General features: G+C 38.8%; 1 protein-coding gene across 1 annotated transcript; it reads left to right on the top strand.

Moving 5' to 3' along the window:
• Positions 1-640: 640 nt before the first annotated feature.
• Positions 641-22,428, top strand: IBSP (integrin binding sialoprotein). The gene is made up of 7 exons (XM_058193734.1): positions 641-721; positions 4,210-4,275; positions 10,496-10,546; positions 10,648-10,719; positions 16,429-16,497; positions 20,497-20,607; positions 21,665-22,428. The coding sequence occupies exons 2-7, from the start codon at positions 4,222-4,224 to the stop codon at positions 22,205-22,207; spliced, it is 900 nt and encodes a 299-aa protein (XP_058049717.1). The 5' UTR covers positions 641-721; positions 4,210-4,221; the 3' UTR covers positions 22,208-22,428.
• The last annotated feature ends 361 nt before the right edge of the window (positions 22,429-22,789 follow it).

Genomic DNA, 22,789 nt, shown 5'->3' on the forward strand with positions numbered 1-22,789 from the left:
CTTAAGTTTTCTTTGCTCTGGTGCTATATATATGGTATGAAATGCATTAGCCACAGAAAAACAGTGAGTATGAAATATGCAATAAACTGCCAGTTGAACAATCATCACACACATTTATTCGTTTGCTGTCATTTATGTTTATTCGAAGAACCCCAAGTAAGACAAATACAGGGTAAAATGACCTTTCAAGAACAAAGTCCGCTGTAATCCATGTTCAGATGAATTGTCCCTCAGACTTGCTTTCACTTGCTTTTATTTGCAGTTTTATAACAGAGTGAACATTCCTTCTGTACTTGTTGCCTAGTCTACCCGTCTCCCACAGAAGAAACACACACACACACGCAGACACACACACAAAACTAATGATCCCAATATTGAGTTCAATTCAAACCCAGACCATCATTATAGAGTTCAGCATCCAAACCTATTCATCTCTAGCTCAACCCTTCAATTAAGTGGAATGATCCAAAACTTTGGGCACTAAAACAGCTCTTTATGTTTGAAAGTGACATCTGTGACTAGGGAAATGGTTGAAGTTTGGAGATTTTTCTGGTAAGAGTCCACTTGCTGACATCATGCAAGGAAAGTGCTGATTGGCTGGCGGAAGGTAAAAATAGTGTGCGTATGCCGGTAGGTTGGCCAAGAACAAACAGATGCTCTGTTAAATCTCTGTCCCCTGACTCCTTGGAGACCGGTCTCCATCCTGCAAGACTGCAGCTTGGTAAGTGACGGGCAGTTATATTGGTTCTTTGCAAGCAATGAGGTTTCTGATGTTGCTTAATCCGTGACATTTTTGAACTCTGCTTTTAAGATACTATTTTGCTTTGCAGATATGACTTTCTCGTGCACATGACTTCTGTGATTTAAATCAGTGATTTAAATGAGCCACTATATTTTGCTTGCTTTAATTTCTGTTAGATTAATAAGGCTAGGCTTTTACGCTGTACCAACTGTAACCCAGAGGCAGTCTAGTTTTCTTAAAAAAGCTTAGCTGGATTTAATTTAAAATAATTTCTTGCAGGAATTGGGGAGAAGGCATAGTGATGGAAAGCCAAGAGAAAGAGAGATGATTTTATAGAGTCAACAATATTCTAACAAAGAAACTTGGTGTTTAGTCAATACACTATTTTTATGGCACTTCTCCTGCATTAATTAAGTCCCAGGGATGAGGCATTTTGTAGGTTTCCAAAAAAGATTAAACTCCAACATTCATCAGTTGGCATGGTCCGTGATGATAATAGGAATTGCTATCCATCTGGAGGGCCAAATTTGGCCTCCCCACCACCATCTTTGATTAATAATCTCCTAAACATAATTCTCTATAATGCAGATAGAGATGGACCTAATACATTTCATAGTCCACAAAATTATTGTTCAAATGTTCCTCAGTCATGAAATTATTAAAGGGCCTGAGCAATATCATTTGTCTGCTACCCAAAGATAATGCACATAACATGGAATTTGTAGCTTACTGTTCGTGTTGTAGAAACAAAAGTATAAATATGGATTTCACCAGTTAAATGTATTGTTATGTTAGGCCTTGGAATATTTTCTAGAAGGGTTGAATATACGTAAAATCCTTGTATTTACTTATACATGTTCATAATCCTTTATAGACTATGCTTCACTGAATTTTGTTTCTTTCAATTGGTGATTTAAATACAAATTGTAACAGCACATTAGGTATGGAATCACATGGCACTCTTTTAACCAGGTTTATTCCACTTATTGATACTTTCAATTAAATAATGCAGTCATCTTCTATTGGCTTTCCAAACTTGGATGTTTGTTTTAAGGCGTGTAGATCAAGGACACCAACCCTAATGAAGCTAGTGAAATTGTTCCAGGGCAGCGTCCTGGACAAATTCTGAAATTTAATGAATAGTTCTCAGCAACAGAGAAATGATATGCAATTATGCATCTCTTGTGTTTCTTAAGACTCTGAGATCTGGAATATCCTTTCTCAATTTAGAACTCTGCAGATGTTTTGGTGTTCAACTTTCAAAATGCTGATTGGAAATAAATACATCTGGGTGTAATCAGGTTGTGCAAGTCTATTCCACAATTTTAAAAGCCTGTTATTTCATATAATACAAAGCTTGGTAGTCCCTCTCCAAAAATATATATTCCATAATACCGCCTTGGCTTTTTAGGTTCCTTGGGTTCAAAGAAATATACCTTTTAGCTGAGCATTGTTGGTAAAATGATTAAATGCATGCTCATTGTGCTGAAATTACAACTATGATGACCCAAAAGAGATTAGCCAGAAATGCAATGAACATATCAATGAATACATAAATGTGAGGGCTGCAACATTTGTAAGTCAGAAATCAACTCCCAGCAAAAATTTTAGAATTGCTGATAGAAAATGAGCTCAGGCCTCATCTTTTTCCCCCCCAATTTTTGGAAATCATTGAGCTTGCCCTCAGGTCCTCGAAGCAGCATTGCATGACTGTGGAATATTCTAGAGAGACTGTAATGGTGGCCTTTTGATGCTGTTAATAGAGTTGCTCTTGCTCTCTCAGCCCATTCTTTCTTCCATTAAGGCTCTCATGTACTTCCACATCTGGGCAGAAATAAAAAAGCATGAAAGAGCTCCAAGCATAAAGTTATCTATGAATTTCTTCCTTCATTCAAGGCACTGCCACAGCCAGAAAGTTGGCTCTGAGGTAGACATAAGGAGGTACACCAAAAAGCAATCACGAGGAGAAACTGAATGTGTCACTTAGAGAGATGGGGACTCCCCCCCCCCATTTTTCTATCCCATAACTCTCTCATTGCCATATTCATCACATCCAATATTCAGAGAATTAGCTCAATCTGTGAATGAAGGAAACTCAGAATTCATGGTGTGACATGATTTGTCTCCCTCATCCACCATTTTTAATACAATTTAGTTACCATGTAGTAAGGTTCTACATTTAGGCAAGAAAAGCAAAATGCACAGGTACAGTATATGTGGTACCTTGCTCAATAGTGGTGACTGTGAGAGGGATCTTGGAGTCCTAGCTGCCAAAAAAGTCAACACAAGTTCTAGGCTGCATAAACAGAGGGATAGAATCAAGATCGCATGAAGTGTTAATACTACTTTATAATGCCTTGATAAGGCCACACTTGGAATACTGCATCCAATTTTGGTCACCACGATGTAAAAAAGATTTGAGACTCTAGAAAGAGTACAGAGAAGAACAACTAAGATGATTAGGGGATTCAATGATAAAACATATAAGAACGGTAACTGGATATGTCCAGTCTTATGAAAAGAAGGACTAGGGGAGACATGATAGCAGTATTCCTATATCTCAGGGGTTGCCACAAAGAAGAGGGAGTCAAACTATTCTCCAAAGCACCTGAGGATAGAACAAGAAGCAGTGGGTGGAAACTAATCAAGGAAAGAAGCAACCTAGAACCAAGGAGAAATTTCCTGACAGTTGGAACAATTAATCAGTGGAACAATTTGCCTCCAGAAGTGGTAAATGCTCCGACATTGGAAGTTTTTAAGAAGAGATTAGATAACTATTTGTCTGAGATGCTATAGGGTTTCTGCCTAAGCAGGGGGTTGGATTAGAAGACCTCCAAGGTCCCTTCCAACTCTGTTATTCTATTCTATGAGTTAGCCATGGAAATCTAGATCTTATGATACATAAACTGCTAGTATAAATTTGTATTTAAATCTTTATATTAAATCTAACATTTCTAAATTCAACTTAGAATATTTCTAAATTCCTGCAAAAATGGACAATTTATTATTAGATTTTTATCTTACTTTTATATATGTAAAACTCAGGGTAGCCAACATACCTAATACTTCAGCCTACTATTTTCCCTACAACAACCTTGTGAGGTAGGTTGGGCCAAGAGACTGGCCCAAAGTCATCCAGCTGGCTTTCATGCCTAAGGTATAACCACAACTCTCAGGTTTCTGGTTTCTAGACTAACATCTTAATCACTACATCAAAGTCACCCTCACTTAAATATAACCATAGAATGACCAGTGTTAAAAATCTTACCCTGTCATTAATTGGAGGTCTGTATAATTTTCTGATGAAATCAATCAATCATTTGTCAAAATCCTACAATGAGGCCCAACAGATATATTTCTGATATTACTTGAACAGAATTGTAAAAATTGTCTATCTTTAATATCTTCCAATTTTCTTTATCTTCCTATTTGGAAATATATTTTCTTTTCCTTTCTTTCTTTTTCAGACATCAGAAAAAATGAAGACAGCCCTGATTTTCCTCTGTATTATAGGAATCACTTGTGCCTTCTCCGTGAGTAAAAATAACAATACATTGTATTGTGAATATTTATTTTAATGCCCATTCATTGTGTTATTACTAGTACTATATTATCATTATTAATTAGAGAGGTTTTTCCACAACTTAACAGATTCAAATCCATTATAATATTTTAATTTTAAAAATCTATCAGTTAATCAGTATTTATCATGCTAATATAAAATAATATAAAATAAATTGTCCCCAAATGACAAAATCATTTTTAGGTTTAGTTCTTTTGGGACAAATTATTACCCATTGACTTGTTCTTTTTTTAAAAAATTCACCTGTTTATTTACCTATTATCTATTTATGCTTTTATGTATTTTTCTTCTTTCTAGCCCTTTATACATTACAAATAGCCTTCTTTACATTTGCTTCAATCAGCTTTTATCTCTGGCAATTAATACTACTAATCTCCTGGTTGCAACTGATGATTCTGGATATTTATCTATGAATTCAGATTTTTGAATAGTTGAGGTGAACTTCTTAATCCATGTTGGTTATATTTGCCGAAAACTGTTTGTATGCATGGTGCTTTTGCTGGAGCAATTGACAATTATCCAGAGTAGGCATTTGATCTCATAAAGCATTTTCTTTATATTATTCATATTTATATCCCAACTGCACAACTATACAGTGTCCTTTAGAACAAATATACTTTAAAATGCAAGACAGCCCCACAAATAACTATTTCAAATTAATTGATAGTAATATAAATTCATAGATCAGTCTATTTTCATTAAAAAAAATGAAGTTTTGCCCAATTCCATTATGTCCGGGTCATCAGATGGCTTGATCATGACAATGCACTCTATGTGGGGCAGCTCTTGAAGACCACTCAGCTCTTGAAGACCACTCAGAAGCTTCGGTTGGTCCAGACCACAACAGCATGGGCAGTGACAGGCATGCCTGGGTATGCCCATATAAAACCTCTGCTTCATGAGTTGTACTGGCTGCCAGTTTGCTTCCAAGTATGATTCAAGATGATGGTTGCTACCTGTAGAGGGCATTATATCATAGGGCATTGTTACTTGGAGGAATCACCTGCCACATATAGTAGCTGCTTGGTTGATTTGATCTAACAGAATTGACATGGTTCAAGTCCCATTGATTGAACGATGCCACCTATTGGAAGCATTTCTTCTGTATAGCAGTGCCTACCTCTGGAATGAGGTACCTGTGAAAATTAGGACAGTCCCTGCCCTCTTGGTATTTTGAAGGTATCTTTGTCGAGACTTTTGGTAAGGATTGTTGATGCCTCTTTCTTTCCTTTCCTTGTTCCGATTTGGATTTGTTTTCTCTGCTACTGTATCTGTGCTCTTTTGTTTTGTGTTGTTTTTTTCTGTATTGTGTTGCTCCTTGTTTTTAAATGTCTATCAATTTGTAAATCACCCAGCATCCCCAGGAGTCAGGCAGCATATAGGTTTAATTTAATTTTAATTTAAAAATATTTGCTATTACTATTAGCTCATCATCAAATAAGCACAGTAAACAACAGGCATCAAGGTATTCCCCATGGTATGGCCAAAAGTCAAGGCCATGGCTGCAACAGTGTGATCAAAGTGCAACTTTTTCAAAATGCATTGCACAGGGACACCCACACGAAAAAATACAGGCAGAACTTTGATCGCAAAGTCCCAGCTGTCATCTTGATTTTTTTTAACCCCACTGTGAAGACACCCCCTGGTGGACACTTTGCTCATTGAGTCAACAGATGGGAAGGACAAAACTAGATGAACCTGATGAATGGAATGGAGAATCCTACAGAAGGCCACAGCAAGCATTATTTATTTATTTATTTATTTATTTATTTTTCAAATTTTTATACCGCCCATCTCCGAAGACTCGGGGCGGTGTACAGCAAATAAAACACAAATAATCAAAAAAATTTAAAATACAATATTAGTTAAAAATCTAATTCAATGGCTGTATGTTAAAAGTATTAAGTAAAAAATTATGAAATAAATTAAAATCCCTTTAAAAAACCCACTAAAAACCCTCAATATTAAAATTAATCAATTAGGCCAGCCCCGCTTGATGAAAAAAGAAGGTTTTGAGCTCGCGTTTAAATTAAATTAAAGCATGAATTCTTAATAAGATGTTGCTCCGTGAATCTTTTTGTAGCAAGTTCTGTTTGAAGAACCATATTTTCCAAGTCACTACCAGTGGTGGGTTTCAAATTTTTTTACTATCGGTTCTGTGGGTGTGGCTTGGTGGGCATGGCGTGGCTTGGTGGGCGTGGCTTAGTGGGCATGGCAGGGGAAGAATACTGTAAAATCTCCATTCCCACTCCACTCTGGGGGAAGGATACTGTAAAATCCCCATTTCCTCCCGATCATGCTGGGCTTGGCAGAGGATTCTGAAAAGAAATCAGGCCATGGGCTTGTGCGCATTGTAATGAGCAACCCTTACCCAGCTTATAAAATCCGTCAAATAAGCTTTGAAACTATGGGGAAACTCCACTGCAAATTATCTTGAGGAAACAACCACACTTTAACCTAAACTAAGAGATTAATATTTTGGTGGGAAAGATAAGAAATGATGCCTTCCTTGCAAATAATTGACAACCAAAAATGAATAAGGAAGCAAATACTCAAGTGACAGCAGTGGTGGGTTGCTACCAGTTCACCCCGAATTGGGTGAACTGGTAGTGGCGGCAGGAGGCTCCGCCCACCTGCCCAGACATCTCTGTGTATGTGCAGAAGCTTCTGCGCAGGCGCAGAAGCATTGTATGAGCACATGCATATACATGTGTGTCCATGAGCGAAACGGTAATGACGGGATTTGAAACTCACTACTGACTGACAGGATACACATCAGTGGTGGGATTCAAATTTTTTACTACCGGTTCTGTGGGCGTAGCTTGGTGGGCGGGGGAAGGATACTGTAAAATCTCCATTTTCTCCTGATCAACTGGGATTTGGGAGGCAGAGAATATATGGGGATGGGGCCAGTCAGAATTTTTACTACCGGTTCTCCAAATTACTCAAAATTTCCACTAGTGGTTCTCCAGAATTGGTCAGAACCTGCTGAAACCCACCTCTGGTCATTACATATAATAGATTAGCTTTATCTCATATTATTAAAACCTTACCTCGATATACTGCCCTGTCCCAGGTGCCATACTACGCTAAGGACTAATTTGGTACAGGATCCAAGCCATGGAAAAAATGTCATAGGGAAAAACTTGAAGGAACTGGGTAGGTTTAATGTTGTAAAAAGATTATTTGATTACTTCATTCTTTCGAGGGACCCTATAGGAATTGTTATATAGAAGGAAGGATGGATGGATGGATGGATGGATGGATGGATGGATGGATGGATGGATGGATGGATAATAACAACAACAACAACAACAACAACAATAATAATGGTTATCTAACATTCTCTTAAAAATTTCCAGTGTTGGAGCATTCACAACTTCTGCAGGCAAGTTGTTCCACTGATTGATTGTTCTAACTGTCAGGAAATTTCTCCTTAGTTCTAAGTTGCTTCTTTCTTTGATCAGTTTCCACCCATTGCTTCTTGTTCTACCCTCAGGTGCTTTGGAGAACAGCCCGACTCCCTCTTCTTTGTGGCAACCCCTGAGATATTGGAACACAGCTATCATGTCTCCCCTAGTCCTTCTTTTCATTAAACTAGGCATACCGAGTTCCTGCAACCATTCTTCATATGTTTTAGCCTCCAGTCCCCTAATCATCTTTGTTGCTCTTCTCTGCACTCTTTCTAGAGTCTCAACATCTTTTTTACATCGTGGCAACCAAAACTGAATGCAATATTCCAAGTATGGCCTTACCAAGGCATTATAAAGTGGTATTAACACTTGACGTGATCTTGATTCTATCCCTCTGTTTATGCAGCCCAGAACTGCTTTTTTGGCAGCTGCTGCACACTGCTGGCTCATATCTAAATGGTTGTCCACTAGGACTCCAAGATCCCTCTCATAGGTACTACTATTGAGCATGGTACCACATATCCAGTACCTGTGCATTTTGTTTTTTTGGCCTAAATGTAGAACCTTACTTTTTTCACTGTTGAAATTCATTTTATTAGATAGTGCCCAATGTTCAAGTCTGTCAAGATCTTTCTGTATCTTGAGCCTATCTTCTGGAGTATTGGCTACTCCTGCCAGCTTGGTGTCATCTGCAAATTTGATAAGTTCCCCATCTATCCCCTCGTCCAAATCACTGATGAAGTCAAGCTGGCTACTCGTTGATAGCATAGAAATTTATTAAATTTCATGCTATCCCAAGAATAAGCTATCATTTAAGTTTAATGTTCTGTAAGTAGTAGATCACATATTGTTAAAAGAAATCTATGACCTAAGGCAGTTACAGGAACATCCACACATTTATTTTTAAAAACATTCTTGTTGTTACACTATATTTAAGATATAACTGAATGATAATGATAAAGCAATGGAGTGTAATTATTCATATACCAAAAAGTAGTGATCATATCTTATACTTCCATGGTAAAGGAAGAAAACCTGTTCAATCCAGCAGCTGACTTTTTTGTCAGTTAGCTATGCCATCTAGTGGAAAATAGTAAGAAAAAGAATTCTATCTATTGTCAATATCATCCTCTCGCCAGATTGCATAATGCACACCAGCATTACATAAATACTGATATTTCATCGGAAAATTGCACAACTCTTGATTAGCAACTCTTCCTTATATTCAAAGCTATCTGCTATATAACGTAAATGCAAATTAGCATCCTAACAATTCCTTGGAATTATACAGCAGTCACTCATTATTTCTGGGACTTATCATAAGCTTAAGCTATGATAAACATACACAAGAGATGAATATATTTAGGCTATAAGACTATTGTCCCTTTTCTCCATCAGTTCATTTTAGGCATGTGCAAAATTGGTCAATTCAGAAACCATTTGGGAACAAATGGATGAATTTTGCATGTTCCGTCTCAACTTCATTACATGCTTAATATGGATGAACAATAGTTCTGTTTTAGAGTAAGAGGTTAAGTTCAGTTCCCAACCTCTCCTGGAAGAGCTTAAAAATATTCCTGCTTGAAATAGTCCAGTTTTAATAGTCCGTCTCATATAAAACAAATTCATATGCTTCTAAATTATTACTGAAGATATCATGAAGTTAGATCACCCATCGTTTTAACCAAGTACTGCTAATTCTACCCAGAAGTACCTTTGCTGGGTCTAACCATATGTGTTTCCAGCCTGGAATTTTGTTTCAGTCCTGACTATCTCTGTCCTACTTTTACAAGAAATATTTTAAAAGCAAATTCAGATCCTATAAATATATAGATAGCTTTTAACATCCTGTTTTCATGCTCAGCATATCATCACTAGACTCTATGATGGCCAGGTTAATATCCCTTTAATGCTACTTGCTGTTTTTATAACAGAAAACCAGAATAACAATAGAGTTGGAAGGGACCTTGATGATGTTCTAGTCCAGTCCTCTGCTCAGGCAGGAAACCCTATACCAGGGGTCAGCAACCTGTGGCTCTCGAGCCGCATGTGGCTCTTTTATCCCTCCGCTGCGGCTCCCTGTCACTGATTGGCTCCACAATTGATAGGACTTTTAGTTAGGGCAGGAAACTGAGGAAAAGACGCCGCACTAGGAGGAGACTGTGGTGGGGGAAACGGACTTCTGGTTGGCTCCAGAATTGAATGGGGGGCTTCTGGTTAGGATCTTTGTGGCTCTTTGAGTGTTTAAGGTTGCCGACCCCTGCCCTATACCATTTCAGACAAATAGTTTCATTTCATTTCGGTACAGGATAGCACTCCTACTGCACTACTTCTGGATTTGTTTATTGAAACTGGGGAAAAAAAAGAAATTTTAACTTTGGGTTTTGATTATTAGATCTGTTTGTGATGATAGAAGTGCTGTTTGTTATACTTTAAAGGATTATTGATGTTTAAGTTCTTATCTGTATTGAAGAAAGCCGGAAGTTACTTTTTTCCATAGCTTTTTCCCCTTTTATTCTGCTGTTTCTTCAGGGTTTTGTTTGTTTGTTTGTTACTCCATTCCTCCTTTTAACTCTTTTTCTTTGTTTTGTTTTTTTAATTTTTTGAAATCTAATAAAGTTTTTTTGGAGGGGGTGTGTGTGGAAATCCAGACCACATTTCAGGAAATAAGTATAGAGCCTGACACCAAAATTAAGTTAGCAATACAATAAAAATAAAAGCACTCCCTTTCTAAAGTTATCTTCTCTTTTGTTGTAGGCAAAACACTTCCGAAGACGATTTAAGTCAGAAGATTCAGAAGAAAATGCAGTATGTTGGCAACATCCTTGAGTTTTTATTTTGCTACTAAGCATAGCAATCCCCCTCCTCTTAGATTTAACTATTAAAATGTCTTTCTTCTATTCTGGCAGGTGTTCAAGAACAGATACAGGCATTTCCTTTATAGATATCCTTACTTCTACCCACCTATGAAAAGATTCCAGGTAAATACAGGTTTTTTGAAAAAACTTTTAAACTCCAGACAGGAGTTTCCACAGAAAGAGGGATCAAAAAAGGCAAGATGGCAACTCCAATAGTACAACCAAAGCCTGCCCCTTTTTTATATGCAACACATGCACAATCTCAAAGGTCCAGGCCTGGACCAGGGAGGCTCAAAGCAAACACACAGGAAACAAAGCAGCTCAATAATTCAGACTTTAATCCCTAACAGTAGGCCAGAGCCTTGGTAAACAATGAGTATTACACACAGTTCCATGCAAAGCCTCCCAGCGCACTTTATAATCCAGGCCCACACACCCTCCGGCTGGCCTGACATGCCCACTGATCGCCCAACATCCAGCCGCCTGTGGCTAACATCTGGTTGCAGCAGCGCGGCCAGGCCGGCGACATGCTTCAGGACCCTGTGAATCCAGACTGGAGGTGCATGCATGGACACAGAGCAATCAGCTGGCGAGCAGCTGTGTGGCATTACCACCGGAAGTCCTGTCATTGCCGTCGCCTCCCTACTCTTCATGTGGGGGACTTGCCCCATTGCCTGCTGCCTGGTGCCGCTTCTGTAGATTCTTCTCACTTAGCAACAGAAATTTTGGGCTCAGTTGTAATCGTAAATTAAGGACTACCTGTAATTCTATAAAATGCCAAAAACACCTGGCATGCTTTATTTATGTAAAGTCCCCCAAATACAGTATATTCAACTTCACAGAGATAAAAAAATCCCATGGATAGTAATATTTTTATTTTATTTATTTATTTTGTCATAACAATATATGTAGGTATCATACAAAAAGATTATATAATATATAAACACATATATGAGTAAATATAAGGAGGTATAAGCATATATGTATATAGGAAGAAGAAAAGAAAAACAATAGGACAGGAACGGTAGGCACTTTTGTGCGCTTATGCGTCCTCTTAGGAATGGGGTGAGGTCAATAGTAGAAAGTTTTTGGTTAAAGCTTTTAGGATTATGGGAAGAGACCACAGAGTCAGGTAAAGTATTCCAAGCACTGATGATTCTGTTACAGAAGTCATATTTTCTGCAATCTAGATTAAAGCGGTTGACATTAAGTTTAAATCTATTGGTTGCTCTAGTATTATTGCAATTGAAGCTGAAGTAGTCTTTAACAGGAAGGACATTACAGTAGATGATTCTGTGAGTTTTTACTATTCTTTCTGCTCTTTTGCACCTGACAAATAGGCAGCCTGCAGGAAACTTGATGATGTGCTAATTCTTAATATAACATAATAACAGAGTTGGAAGGGACCTTGGAGGTCTTCTAGTCCAACCCTCTGCCCAGGCAGGAAACCCTACACCATTTCAGACAAATGGCTATCCAACAAATGGCCCTCCAATTCTTGCACAAGTGGTTAAATATCAGAAGTAAAATCACAGAAAAGGAAGTAACTTGTATAGACCACTGATGGACAGTACCGTTGATCCATGAATATAATATATTTCTGGGAGAATTTCTTTCTTCCATTGTTAAGGAGACAAGTGGGATGTTGAAGAACATCCATAAAGCAGCGGTTTCTTATGGACAAGCTGGGAGTAATGCAGGGGCCTGTTAATTATATGTTTTCAAATATGGGTCATGTAAGGAACTAAAAATTGTCTTCTGGGAATGTTGCCTCAACAGAACAGTGGTTTGGCATCTCTGTGAGAGACAACAGAGGTATTTTTATATCGATCAGTGGCTTTGCAGCCTTGGACAACTTATTGTGTATCCTTCATGCTTGTCTTATTATTCCTTATGGATAATACAAAGGTTAACCCTGAAACATTAATAGTTTTCTTAAAAGCCTGGAAGAGCTTGAAGTCGTGGCCTAATCAGTCCCCACTTTTGGAAAGCAATAATATTTTCTGCCTTTTACGGCAGCATGAAATAAATTGACATAATCCAAGGTGGCTTATTCAGAGCAGTGCAAAGCTGCTAAGCCAGGTTTCAGCTGGGAAAATTGCCTTTCAAAGGCCTTTTTAGTAAAATAAGCTAGTGCTTTATACCAGGGGTCTCCAATCTTGGCAACTTTAAGCCTGGGGACTTCAATTCTGGGATTTGAAGTCCTCCAGGCTTAAAGTTGCCAAGGTTGGAGACCCCTGCTTTATACAATGCCATCTACACTGAGCTGCAGGGTTTCAAATAGGAATCCTTGTAGGGCAAATTGGAGATGTAAGGATTACTGTAGAATCCAGAGATTCTACGATTAAATCAAGTCTCCAGGCTTGCTAGTTTCCTATGTGAACCTTTCAAGGCTAACTGCTGAACCAATATAAACACCACTAGATACTTCTTTAGATACAGTAGTGGCCAAAATTGTGGAAAACCTTTTGGGAAAAGTGTATTTTTGAGGTTTGATGGCTAATAACACCACTTTTGTTTGGAGTAGTACCAGTGGTGGGATTCAGCCAGTTCGCACCATTTCGGGAGAACCAGTTATTAACTTTCTGAGCAGTTTGGTGAACTGGTTGTTGGAAGAAATCATTAGGGCAAAGAACCGGTTATTAAATTATTTGAATCCCACCACTGAGTGGTACCATAAGATTATATGTCAATGGAAAGATAACCAGGAATGTAATGCCACAAAGTTTGTTCAATTATCTGTATTCTATGAAAAGTTGTAGCCAAATAACCAGAAAAAGGAAGTAACTTGTATAGACCACTGATGGACAGTACCGTTGATCCATGAATATAATATATTTCTGGGAGAATTTCTTTCTTCCATTGTTAAGGAGACAAGTGGGATGTTGAAGAACATCCATAAAGCAGCGGTTTCTTATGGACAAGCTGGGAGTAATGCAGGGGCCTGTTAATTATATGTTTTCAAATATGGGTCATGTAAGGAACTAAAAATTGTCTTCTGGGAATGTTGCCTCAACAGAACAGTGGTTTGGCATCTCTGTGAGAGACAACAGAGGTATTTTTATATCGATCAGTGGCTTTGCAGCCTTGGACAACTTATTGTGTATCCTTCATGCTTGTCTTATTATTCCTTATGGATAATACAAAGGTTAACCCTGAAACATCAATAGTTTTCTTAAAAGCCTGGAAGAGCTTGAAGTCGTGGCCTATTCAGTCCCCACTTTTGGAAAGCAATAATATTTTCTGCCTTTTACGGCAGCATGAAACAAATTGACATAATCCAAGGTGGCTTATTCAGAGCAGTGCAAAGCTGCTAAGCCAGGTTTAAGCTGGGAAAATTGCCTTTCAAAGGCCTTTTTAGTAAAATAAGCTAGTGCTTTATACCAGGGGTCTCCAACCTTGGCAACTTTAAGCCTGGAGGACTTCAATTCTGGGAGTTGAAGTCCTCCAGGCTTAAAGTTGCCAAGGTTGGAGACCCCTGCTTTATACAATGCCATCTACACTGAGCTGCAGGGTTTCAAATAGGAATCCTTGTAGGGCAAATTGGAGATGTAAGGATTACTGTAGAATCCAGAGATTCTACGATTAAATCAAGTCTCCAGGCTTGCTAGTTTCCTATGTGAACCTTTCAAGGCTAACTGCTGAACCAATATAAACACCACTAGATACTTCTTTAGATACAGTTGTGGCCAAAATTGTGGAAAACCTTTTGGGAAAAGTGTATTTTTGAGGTTTGATGGCTAATAACACCACTTTTGTTTGGAGTAGTACCAGTGGTGGGATTCAGCCAGTTCGCACCACTTCGGGAGAACCAGTTGTTAACTTTCTGAGCAGTTTGGTGAACTGGTTGTTGGAAGAAATCATTAGGGCAGAGAACCGGTTGTTAAATTATTTGAATCCCACCACTGAGTGGTACCATAAGATTATATGTCAATGGAAAGATAACCAGGAATGTAATGCCACAAAGTTTGTTCAATTATCTGTATTCTATGAAAAGTTGTAGCCAAATAACCAGAAAAAGGAAGCACAACTTGCTTAGGTGGATATCAGGTAGCTTTCCTTCATCTGATTGTAGCCAATGAGCATGAGCAGAGCCAATCAGGTGTCATCTTGTTTTGGCAGTGAGCCAATCAGATCACAGTAGGATTCAGTTATTGATGTCATGTATTGAAGCTGAGAGGAGGACATTTGTCAGTGTGTTATGTGATGGCTATCAAGTTGGTTGGGGTTTTTTTGTGTGTTCTTTCATTTAGTGAGCTTGTAAAACGTAATAAAATTAAAGTAATGGTGCAAAGTGTTGACTGGTCACCCAGAAAGCGATCTAAAACAATATTATTAAGTGAACAAGGCTACAGTTATAAAGGAATTAGAAGAAAAACTTAACCAAAGGTGGCATTTCTAAGTTTTTGAAGGGGTATAAGGAGACTCAGTCACTACAGAATTACACTGGTAAAGGCAGGAAAAGGTGCACAACAGCAAGTGACGATAGAAGAATTAAGAGACTATGCCTACGTGACAGAAGAAAATCATCTAGGTGTATACAAGATGAAATGGTGCAGTGTAATGTGAAGTTGAGTGCAAGGACTGTTTGGCGAAGACTGCAGGAATTTGGCCTAAAATCTAGAATCCCACCAAAAAAAACCACTTTTATCTCTCAAAGGTTGAAAAGCATTACATTCTTGATTAAATTATCTTTCCATTGATATATAATTTTATGGTACTACTCAAAAAAAAGTGGTGTTATTAGCCATCAAACCTCAAAAATACACTTTCCCCAAAAGGTTTCCACAATTTTGGCCACTACTGTACAAATTAGAACTTGGAATATGCAAGTTTACATGATGGTAAAGGATTCAAAAACTTGCAATCATTGGTTACCTCACTACAAGGTATACAGGTAGTTCTTGACTTACAACCACAACTGAGCCCAACGTTTTTGTTGCTAAGTGAAACAGTTGTTAAATGAGTTTTGCCCCATTTTAGGACCTTTCTTGCCACAGTTTTAAGTGAACCACTGCAAGTTATTAAGGTACTAATATGGTTGTTAAATGAAAAGGGTTTTCCCATTATCTTTGCTTGTAAGAAGGTTGTGAAAGGTGGGACCTTGGGACACTGCAACCGTCATAAATACGCCAAGAATCTGAATTTTGATCAAGTGACCAAGGGGACGCTGCAACAGTCGTAAGTGTGAAAAATGGTCATAAGCCACTTTTTTCAGTGCCGTTGTAACTTCGAACAATCACTAAATGAACTGCAAGTCAACAACTACCTGTATTCCCATATTGCCTCTATTTTATTTTTCTTAAAAGGGACGTGGTGGCTGAGTGGGTAAGACGTTGAGCTTGTTGATCGAAAGGTCGGCAGTTCAGCGGTTTGAATCCCTAGTGCCGCGTAACGGGGTGAGCTCCCGTTACTTGTCCCAGCTTCTGCCAACCTAGCAATTCGAAAGCACGTAAAAATACAAGTGGAAAAAATAGGGACCACCTTTGGTGGGAAGGTAACAGCATTCTATGCACCTTTGGCGTTGAGTCATGCCGGCCACATGACCACGGAGATGTCTTCGCACAGCGCTGGCTCTTCAGCTTTGAAACGGAGATGAGCACCGCCCCCTAGAGTCGGGAACGACTAGCACGTATGTGTGAGAGGAACCTTTATCTTTACCTATTTTTCTTAATCCAGCAACAAAACATCTGAAGTCTGAGCTCTGAAGTACTGGAAAAGTTACACAGACTTGAGGGCCATTGTACAGGAGAGCAAAAGTTGATTGCTTTTCTGTAAATAAGCATTCGTGTTGTTTGGGAGCAAATGCCTCAGAACTGTCTCTCTTTTCAGTTTAACAGTGACTCATCTGAAGAAGGTTTTGGTGGCAATAGTTCAGAGGAGGAAGAGGAAGAAGAAGGGGTAAGGAATGTGTCTGGTTTTATTTAAAACAAAACCAAGGAGCATTGTTTTTAAACCCTATACTCTGTGAATGCTTATGGTGAAGATTAGTAACTGACCGCAAGTTTCTATTCTGGTTTGATGTTGTATTTTTTTTTTAAGTCTAAGTCATCTAAACACGCAGCAACCTTGCAGATACAGTAAAAGCTATTGGAATCCACAAATTTGGAGACAAAACATTTTTTGTCCATTTATTCAAGAACAATTGATGGGGTGGGTTGCAGGTCCATGGAAACTTTTCTATTTTTGTCATGACTTGCAAGCAACAAAATTCTGGATGGGCCATCAAAAATGAGGAATAAATATTCTGCTCAGTTGTATGGCAAGAAACTGGCCTGAATTAAGGAGATCAATGGCAGGCAGGCAGACAGACAGACAGACAGATCCTGATAGGTAGACACAATACCAATAAAATATTTGTAGCTCAAGACTTCCGCTTGGCGCCACCTTTCTCGCTGGGTGCTAATTTATGGCACTCCGCACTGGATATGGTAAAAGCCGGTGAAAACAGCAATGAACAGCTGTTCCCGGCTTCAGTTTCCCTCTCTGGTTGAAAGAGAGAGAAAGAGCAGGGGGGGAGAGTGGTAGATTCCCCTAGGGGCTTTGTTTTTGTTATGCAAAGTCCCGAAAGGTCGAATCCCATTGAATCCTCCTTTAATCTCCAGTATTCAGTGCGCTTCTGCAAAAGCAGGAAAAAAGGAAGGTGTCCACTTCTGCTAACAATTGATTTCTTTTTGTGGATTTCTATAAGCAGACGGAAGCCAGTGTGGACTCCAAGGGACCTTATTATCATAAAATGGTGGAGAATATATGTAGTAGAATTGTGGGATTTCTGGTGTTCTCTGAGTTTGTTTTCTTGTTGCAGATATTTCATTATCAAGAAAGGTAACTTCGTCACTGCATGACAGCCACTGCATGAGAGCCAAGGGGAAGTTGAGTTTATGAGACCCAGTCCAGTCTAGTGCAGGGGTCTCCAACCTTGTCAACTTTAAGACTTGTGGACTTCAACTCCCAGAATCCCTCAGCAGCAAAGTTGGCTGAGGAATTCTGGGAGTTAAAGTCCACAAGTCTTAAAGTTGAACAGGTTGGAGACCCCTGGTCTAGTGGTTAGGACACCAGGCTAGAAAAAATGAGACCGTTAAGTCCCAACCTAAGCATAAAAGCCGGCAGGGTGACTTTGGGTCGGTCACTTTCTCTCACCCCAACTTACCTCATGCTATTGTTGTTGTGGGGAAAATAGAAGGAAGAAGGAATATTAGATATGTTTGCAATCTTGAATTATCTATAAAAATATAAAGGCGGAATTTAAAAAAAATCTAAAATACATAGACATGTTTATGTATATAATCCATTCTGATTTCTTGCCTAAATATGTAGAGGTTGGGGAGAGACATCAATGGGGCAATAGGTAGTCCAACTTTGAGTTTTCAACACCTTCAGATACATGACTCCATGGAGCTATAGTCTTTCTCAGGTCCATTTCAGTGGTTTTATTCCAGGCTACATCCTGTCTTGACATAGGCAGAACCTCAACAACATTTAAATAAATAGTCCTATAATTGCTGTTATATGGGGGTCATGGAGACCTCTGGTAATTATCCAAATAGTTAGCCACACCCTGCAATTTTCAAGGTCCTTTCAATTGAGAGAAAAATAACTTCAATTTTTCTTGGTATTACATTTTGACTTATTTTTAAGCATTTTAACCATCTGATCTTAAGTACAGCTACACTCGCATATAAATATTTAGGTTGGTCTGACCAGCAGTGTGCTAGAACAATATTGCAAAACATGACATTCTGCCAATTTTGTAGAAAGATATTATCAGAGTTCTGGGCCCGAGTGCTTGAGATTCAATTGCATCCAGAAATTTTAGACTAAATTTTTTCAGGGTATCCTACAAATATTAGGTCATGGATTGATGGAATTTATACCATGTGTCCTACACTATATTCCTCCAAAATTACAATTAAGTATTAATATAAGCTTTGGGGAGTAGTTTGAACTTGCCAATGAAAATTGGAATGCTGCCATTTGAGAATTTTGTTGATAAGGGCAGGGATTCCACAGGACAACTAAAGAAAATATTCTGTTCTCCATACCAATCATGATCATTAGCACCAAAAATATAAGAAAACCACTGTGAATTGCTCTTTTTAAAAACTTCTAACTTGACTGCTTAGCCAGTTATCTAGGGACTAAGATTTGTATGAGAGGCCCTTTTCTACATATAAGAATTTCATGCGCTTGACATATGGCAGAGTTGTCAAACTCAAGGCCCAGGGACTGGATCTGGCCTGCAGAGTGCTTAGATGTGGCCCATGGGGCCGTCCTAGAAACAACAGAGGACCGGCCTGTGATGCCTCTGCCAGTGAAAACGGTATTTCACTGGCATAGGGCGGCAGGAGGCCTTCATGGCTGAAAATGGAGTTTGGGAGCCTGTTTTCGCTGGCAGAGTGCTTGGCCACCACAGACGCCCCCAACACGAGTGACATCAAACCCTGGCCATGCCCACCCCAGCCCCTGAGGCCAAAAAGAACCTTGATATGGCCCTCAATGAAATCAGATTTGACACCCCTGACATATGGGAAAAATGATCCATCAACCCACCCACCCCCATCTCTGCCAAGAATGGGATTTGTTGTTCTGATGAATGAACCATGTTCTAATTTTAGGAAAGGTATCAAGCCCCATTTTTACCTTAGATTCAAATATTTATCGTTGTCATTTAGTGGTTTTAGTGGATTTGAGATGATGGAATTGTTTCAAGTTGAGGTATGTACCGTCATGTATCAGTAGCTTTATAGGCATTAGTACTATGAGAATATTGATAGTAAATATGATAATTAGAATGTTTTCATTTATTCATATCTTTTGACATAATATGCAATGGGATATAACTGGCTGACCAACCGCACTCAACGTGTAGTCCTCAACGGAACTACATCCACATGGAGGGAAGTATGCAGTGGAGTACCCCAAGGCTCTGTTTTAGGCCCAGTACTCTTCAACATCTTCATCAATGATTTGGACGAGGGGATAGATGGGGAACTCATCAAATTTGCAGATGACACCAAGCTGGCAGGAATAGCCAACACTCCAGAAGATAGGCTCAAGTTACAGAAAGATCTTGACAGACTTGAACATTGGGTGCTATCTAACAAAATGAAATTCAACAGTGAAAAAAGTAAGGTTCTACATTTAGGCCAAAAAAAACAAAATGCACCAGTACCGTATATGTGGTACCATGCTCAATAGTAGTACCTGTGAGAGGGATCTTGGAGTCCTAGTGGATAACCATTTAGATATGAGCCAGCAGTGTGCAGCAGCTGCTAAAAAAGCCAACAGTTCTGGGCTGCATAAACAGAGGGATAGAATCAAGATCACGTGAAGTGTTAGTACCACTTTATAATGCCTTGGTAAGGCCACACTTGGAATATTGCATCCAGTTTTGGTCGCCACGATGTAAAAAAGATGTTGAGACTCTAGAAAGAGTGCAGAGAAGAGCAACAAAGATGATTAGGGGACTGGAGGCTAGAACATATGAAGAACGGTTGCAGGAACTGGGTATGTCTTGTTTAATAAAAAGAAGGACTAGGGGAGACATGATAGCTGTGTTCCAATATCTCAGGGGTTGCCACAAAGAAGAGGGAGTCGGGCTGTTCTCCAAAGCACCTGAGGGTAGAACAAGAAGCAATGGGTGGAAACTGATCAAAGAAAGAAGCAACTTAGAACTAAGGAGAAATTTCCTGACAGTTAGAACAATTAATAAGTGGAACAACTTGCCTTCAGAAGTTGTGAATGCTCCAACACTGGAAATTTTTAAGAAAATGTTGGATAACCATCTGACTGAGATGGTGTAGGGTTTCCTGCCTGGGCAGGGGGTTGGACTAGAAGGCCTCCAAAGTCCCTTCCAACTCTGTTGTTATGTTATGTTATGTTATATTAATGTCCCAACAGGGACAATCAAATGAAGAAAATGAAGGTGGAAGTGAAGAGACCACGGTGGCTCCCACTACACCTGTAGCTGGAGATATGGAGACTGATGGACATGCTGAACCTCCCACAAAGGTGAGCAAGTTATGGGAGTTTGGAATATGCCAAATCAAATAAAAACATTGTCATGGTCAAAGAGCTGTAAAACAAGCAGACAGACAGACGGACAGACAGACAAAAAAAGGAGGAAGCTGGGCTTCAGGATGCATCATCATCTGCCACATTCTTGGTTAGAGAAAAGAATTTGGTGTTGCTAAAAAGTACTTGAAAGTTCTTGTTGGCTAATAGGAAGCTATACGATAGCCATCCAACTGTCCTGCAATATCTAAGAATTCTAAGGTATAACACTTAATGATAGTCATAGGGTACAAATAAGCAATCAGGAAACAATCAATATCAATATAAATCGTAAGGATACAAGCAACAAAGTTACAGTCATACAGTCATAAGTGGAAGGAGATGGGTGATGGGAACAATGAGAAGATTAATAGTAGTGCAGACTTAGTGAATAGTTTGACAATGTTGAGGGAATTATTTGTTTAGCAGAGTGATGGTGTTCAGGGAAAAACTATTCTTGTTTCTAGTTGTTCTGGTATACAGTGCTCTATAGCATCATTTTGAGGGTAGGAATTGAAACAATTTATGTCCAGGATGCGAGGGGTCTGTAAATATTTTCATAGCCCGCTTTTTGACTCATGCAGTATTCAGGTCCTCAATGGAAGGCAGGTTGGTAGCAATTGTTTTTTCTGCAGTTCTAATTATCCTCTGAAGTCTGTGTCTTTCTTGTTGGGTTGCAGAACCAAACCAAACAGTTATAGAGGTGCAGATGACAGACTCAATCATTCCTCTGTAGAACTGGATCAGCAGCTCCTTGGGCAGTTTGAGCTTTCTGAGTTGGCACAGGAAGAACATTCTTTATTGTGCTTTTTTGATGACGTTTTTGATGTTAGCTGTCCATTTTAGATCTTGCGATATGGTAGAACATAGAAATTTGAAGGTCTCTACTGTTGATACTGTGTTGTCTGGTATACAGTCCATATTGGTGAAGGTTAAAACCAGATAATACATATTTTGCGGATCATAATTTGCTTCCTAATCTATTCCCCCCCTTTTTAAATTTGCATCAATATAGGTGCCAGGAGTAAAAGAGCCCCTTCAGAAACCCGGCAAAGGAGCAGGCGATAAAAAGGTCGAAAATGCTCCCAAAAAAGGCACAAAGGAAGAAGACAGTGACGAAAATGAGGAAGAGGAGAATGAAGAGGAAGAAGAAGAGAAAGTAGATGAAAATGGAAGTGGTGCTAATGCCACCAGCACAAACAGCACCCTAGAAGAAACTGGAAATGGAGGAGAGGAGGAAGAAGAGGAAGAAAACGAAGCAACAACCATCAGTCTAACCACCTTGGTCACAACTGTTAACCCTACTGAAAGTAGTACAGGTGAACAGTGGCAAGATGGGACCACTGCTGCAGATCAGGGCCAGTATGACACTACCACTGAAGATCCATGGGTGCATGATGCCACCACCACAAATGGTTATGAAGGCCAAACTGATTATTATGCCAGTGAGAACGGGTACCCACGAGGAGATACTTTCAGAACATACGAAGACGAGTATAGTTACTACAAAGGCCACGGATATGATGCATATGGCCAAGATTACTACTATAACCAGTGAAAAAAATTAGCCATCCCTTGACATGCTGATTATATATTTTTGCATGTCAATTGTTCACAAAATCTACTCAGGAAAATGCATCACAATAGAATGGTGCTATAAATAGTTGATATCTGGTATTAGTGCTAACTATGAAAACATGCTGTTTTTAAAGATTTGTCTTTGATCAATATTCATGTACCCATCATGGATTTATAAAATGATTTATTTTAAAGAAATAATCACATTGAAGATGACTATTATTGTGTTGCTCAACATCAGTTTTTCTTTGGATGGTGCTAAATTTGGACTAGGTTCCATATTAGCCACTTCTTTGTCAGATGAAAATATTAGCAGACTGAAGTTTGTTGTATAAAATAGATGGTCCGTTCTCATATTTATATTAAAGCTGAGTTTTGAGATATACCAACCAGATTAACTCAAAGTAAACATAATGAAATAAGTTAAATATATCAGACTAATTTCATTTTGTTCTGATTATTTTGTACTGATAAAGATTATAATTATGTTTACATTAGTCACAGATGAAAAATAAAATCATTCCTACTGCTACATTGCATTGAAAGCTCAGACTACCATCTA

This window comes from Ahaetulla prasina, chromosome 8 (assembly GCF_028640845.1).
Source record: "Ahaetulla prasina isolate Xishuangbanna chromosome 8, ASM2864084v1, whole genome shotgun sequence".
In the NCBI taxonomy this organism is placed as follows: domain Eukaryota; kingdom Metazoa; phylum Chordata; class Lepidosauria; order Squamata; family Colubridae; genus Ahaetulla; species Ahaetulla prasina.

Bases quoted from the DNA above. Each gene is read 5' to 3' on its own strand.
- IBSP (XM_058193734.1), top strand. From the start codon at position 4,222: ATGAAGACAGCCCTGATTTTCCTCTGTATTATAGGAATCACTTGTGCC. The intron at 4,276-10,495 runs GTGAGTAAAAAT...CTTTTGTTGTAG, and splicing joins GAATCACTTGTGCCTTCTCC to GCAAAACACTTCCGAAGACG. The intron at 20,608-21,664 runs GTGAGCAAGTTA...GCATCAATATAG, and splicing joins ATGCTGAACCTCCCACAAAG to GTGCCAGGAGTAAAAGAGCC.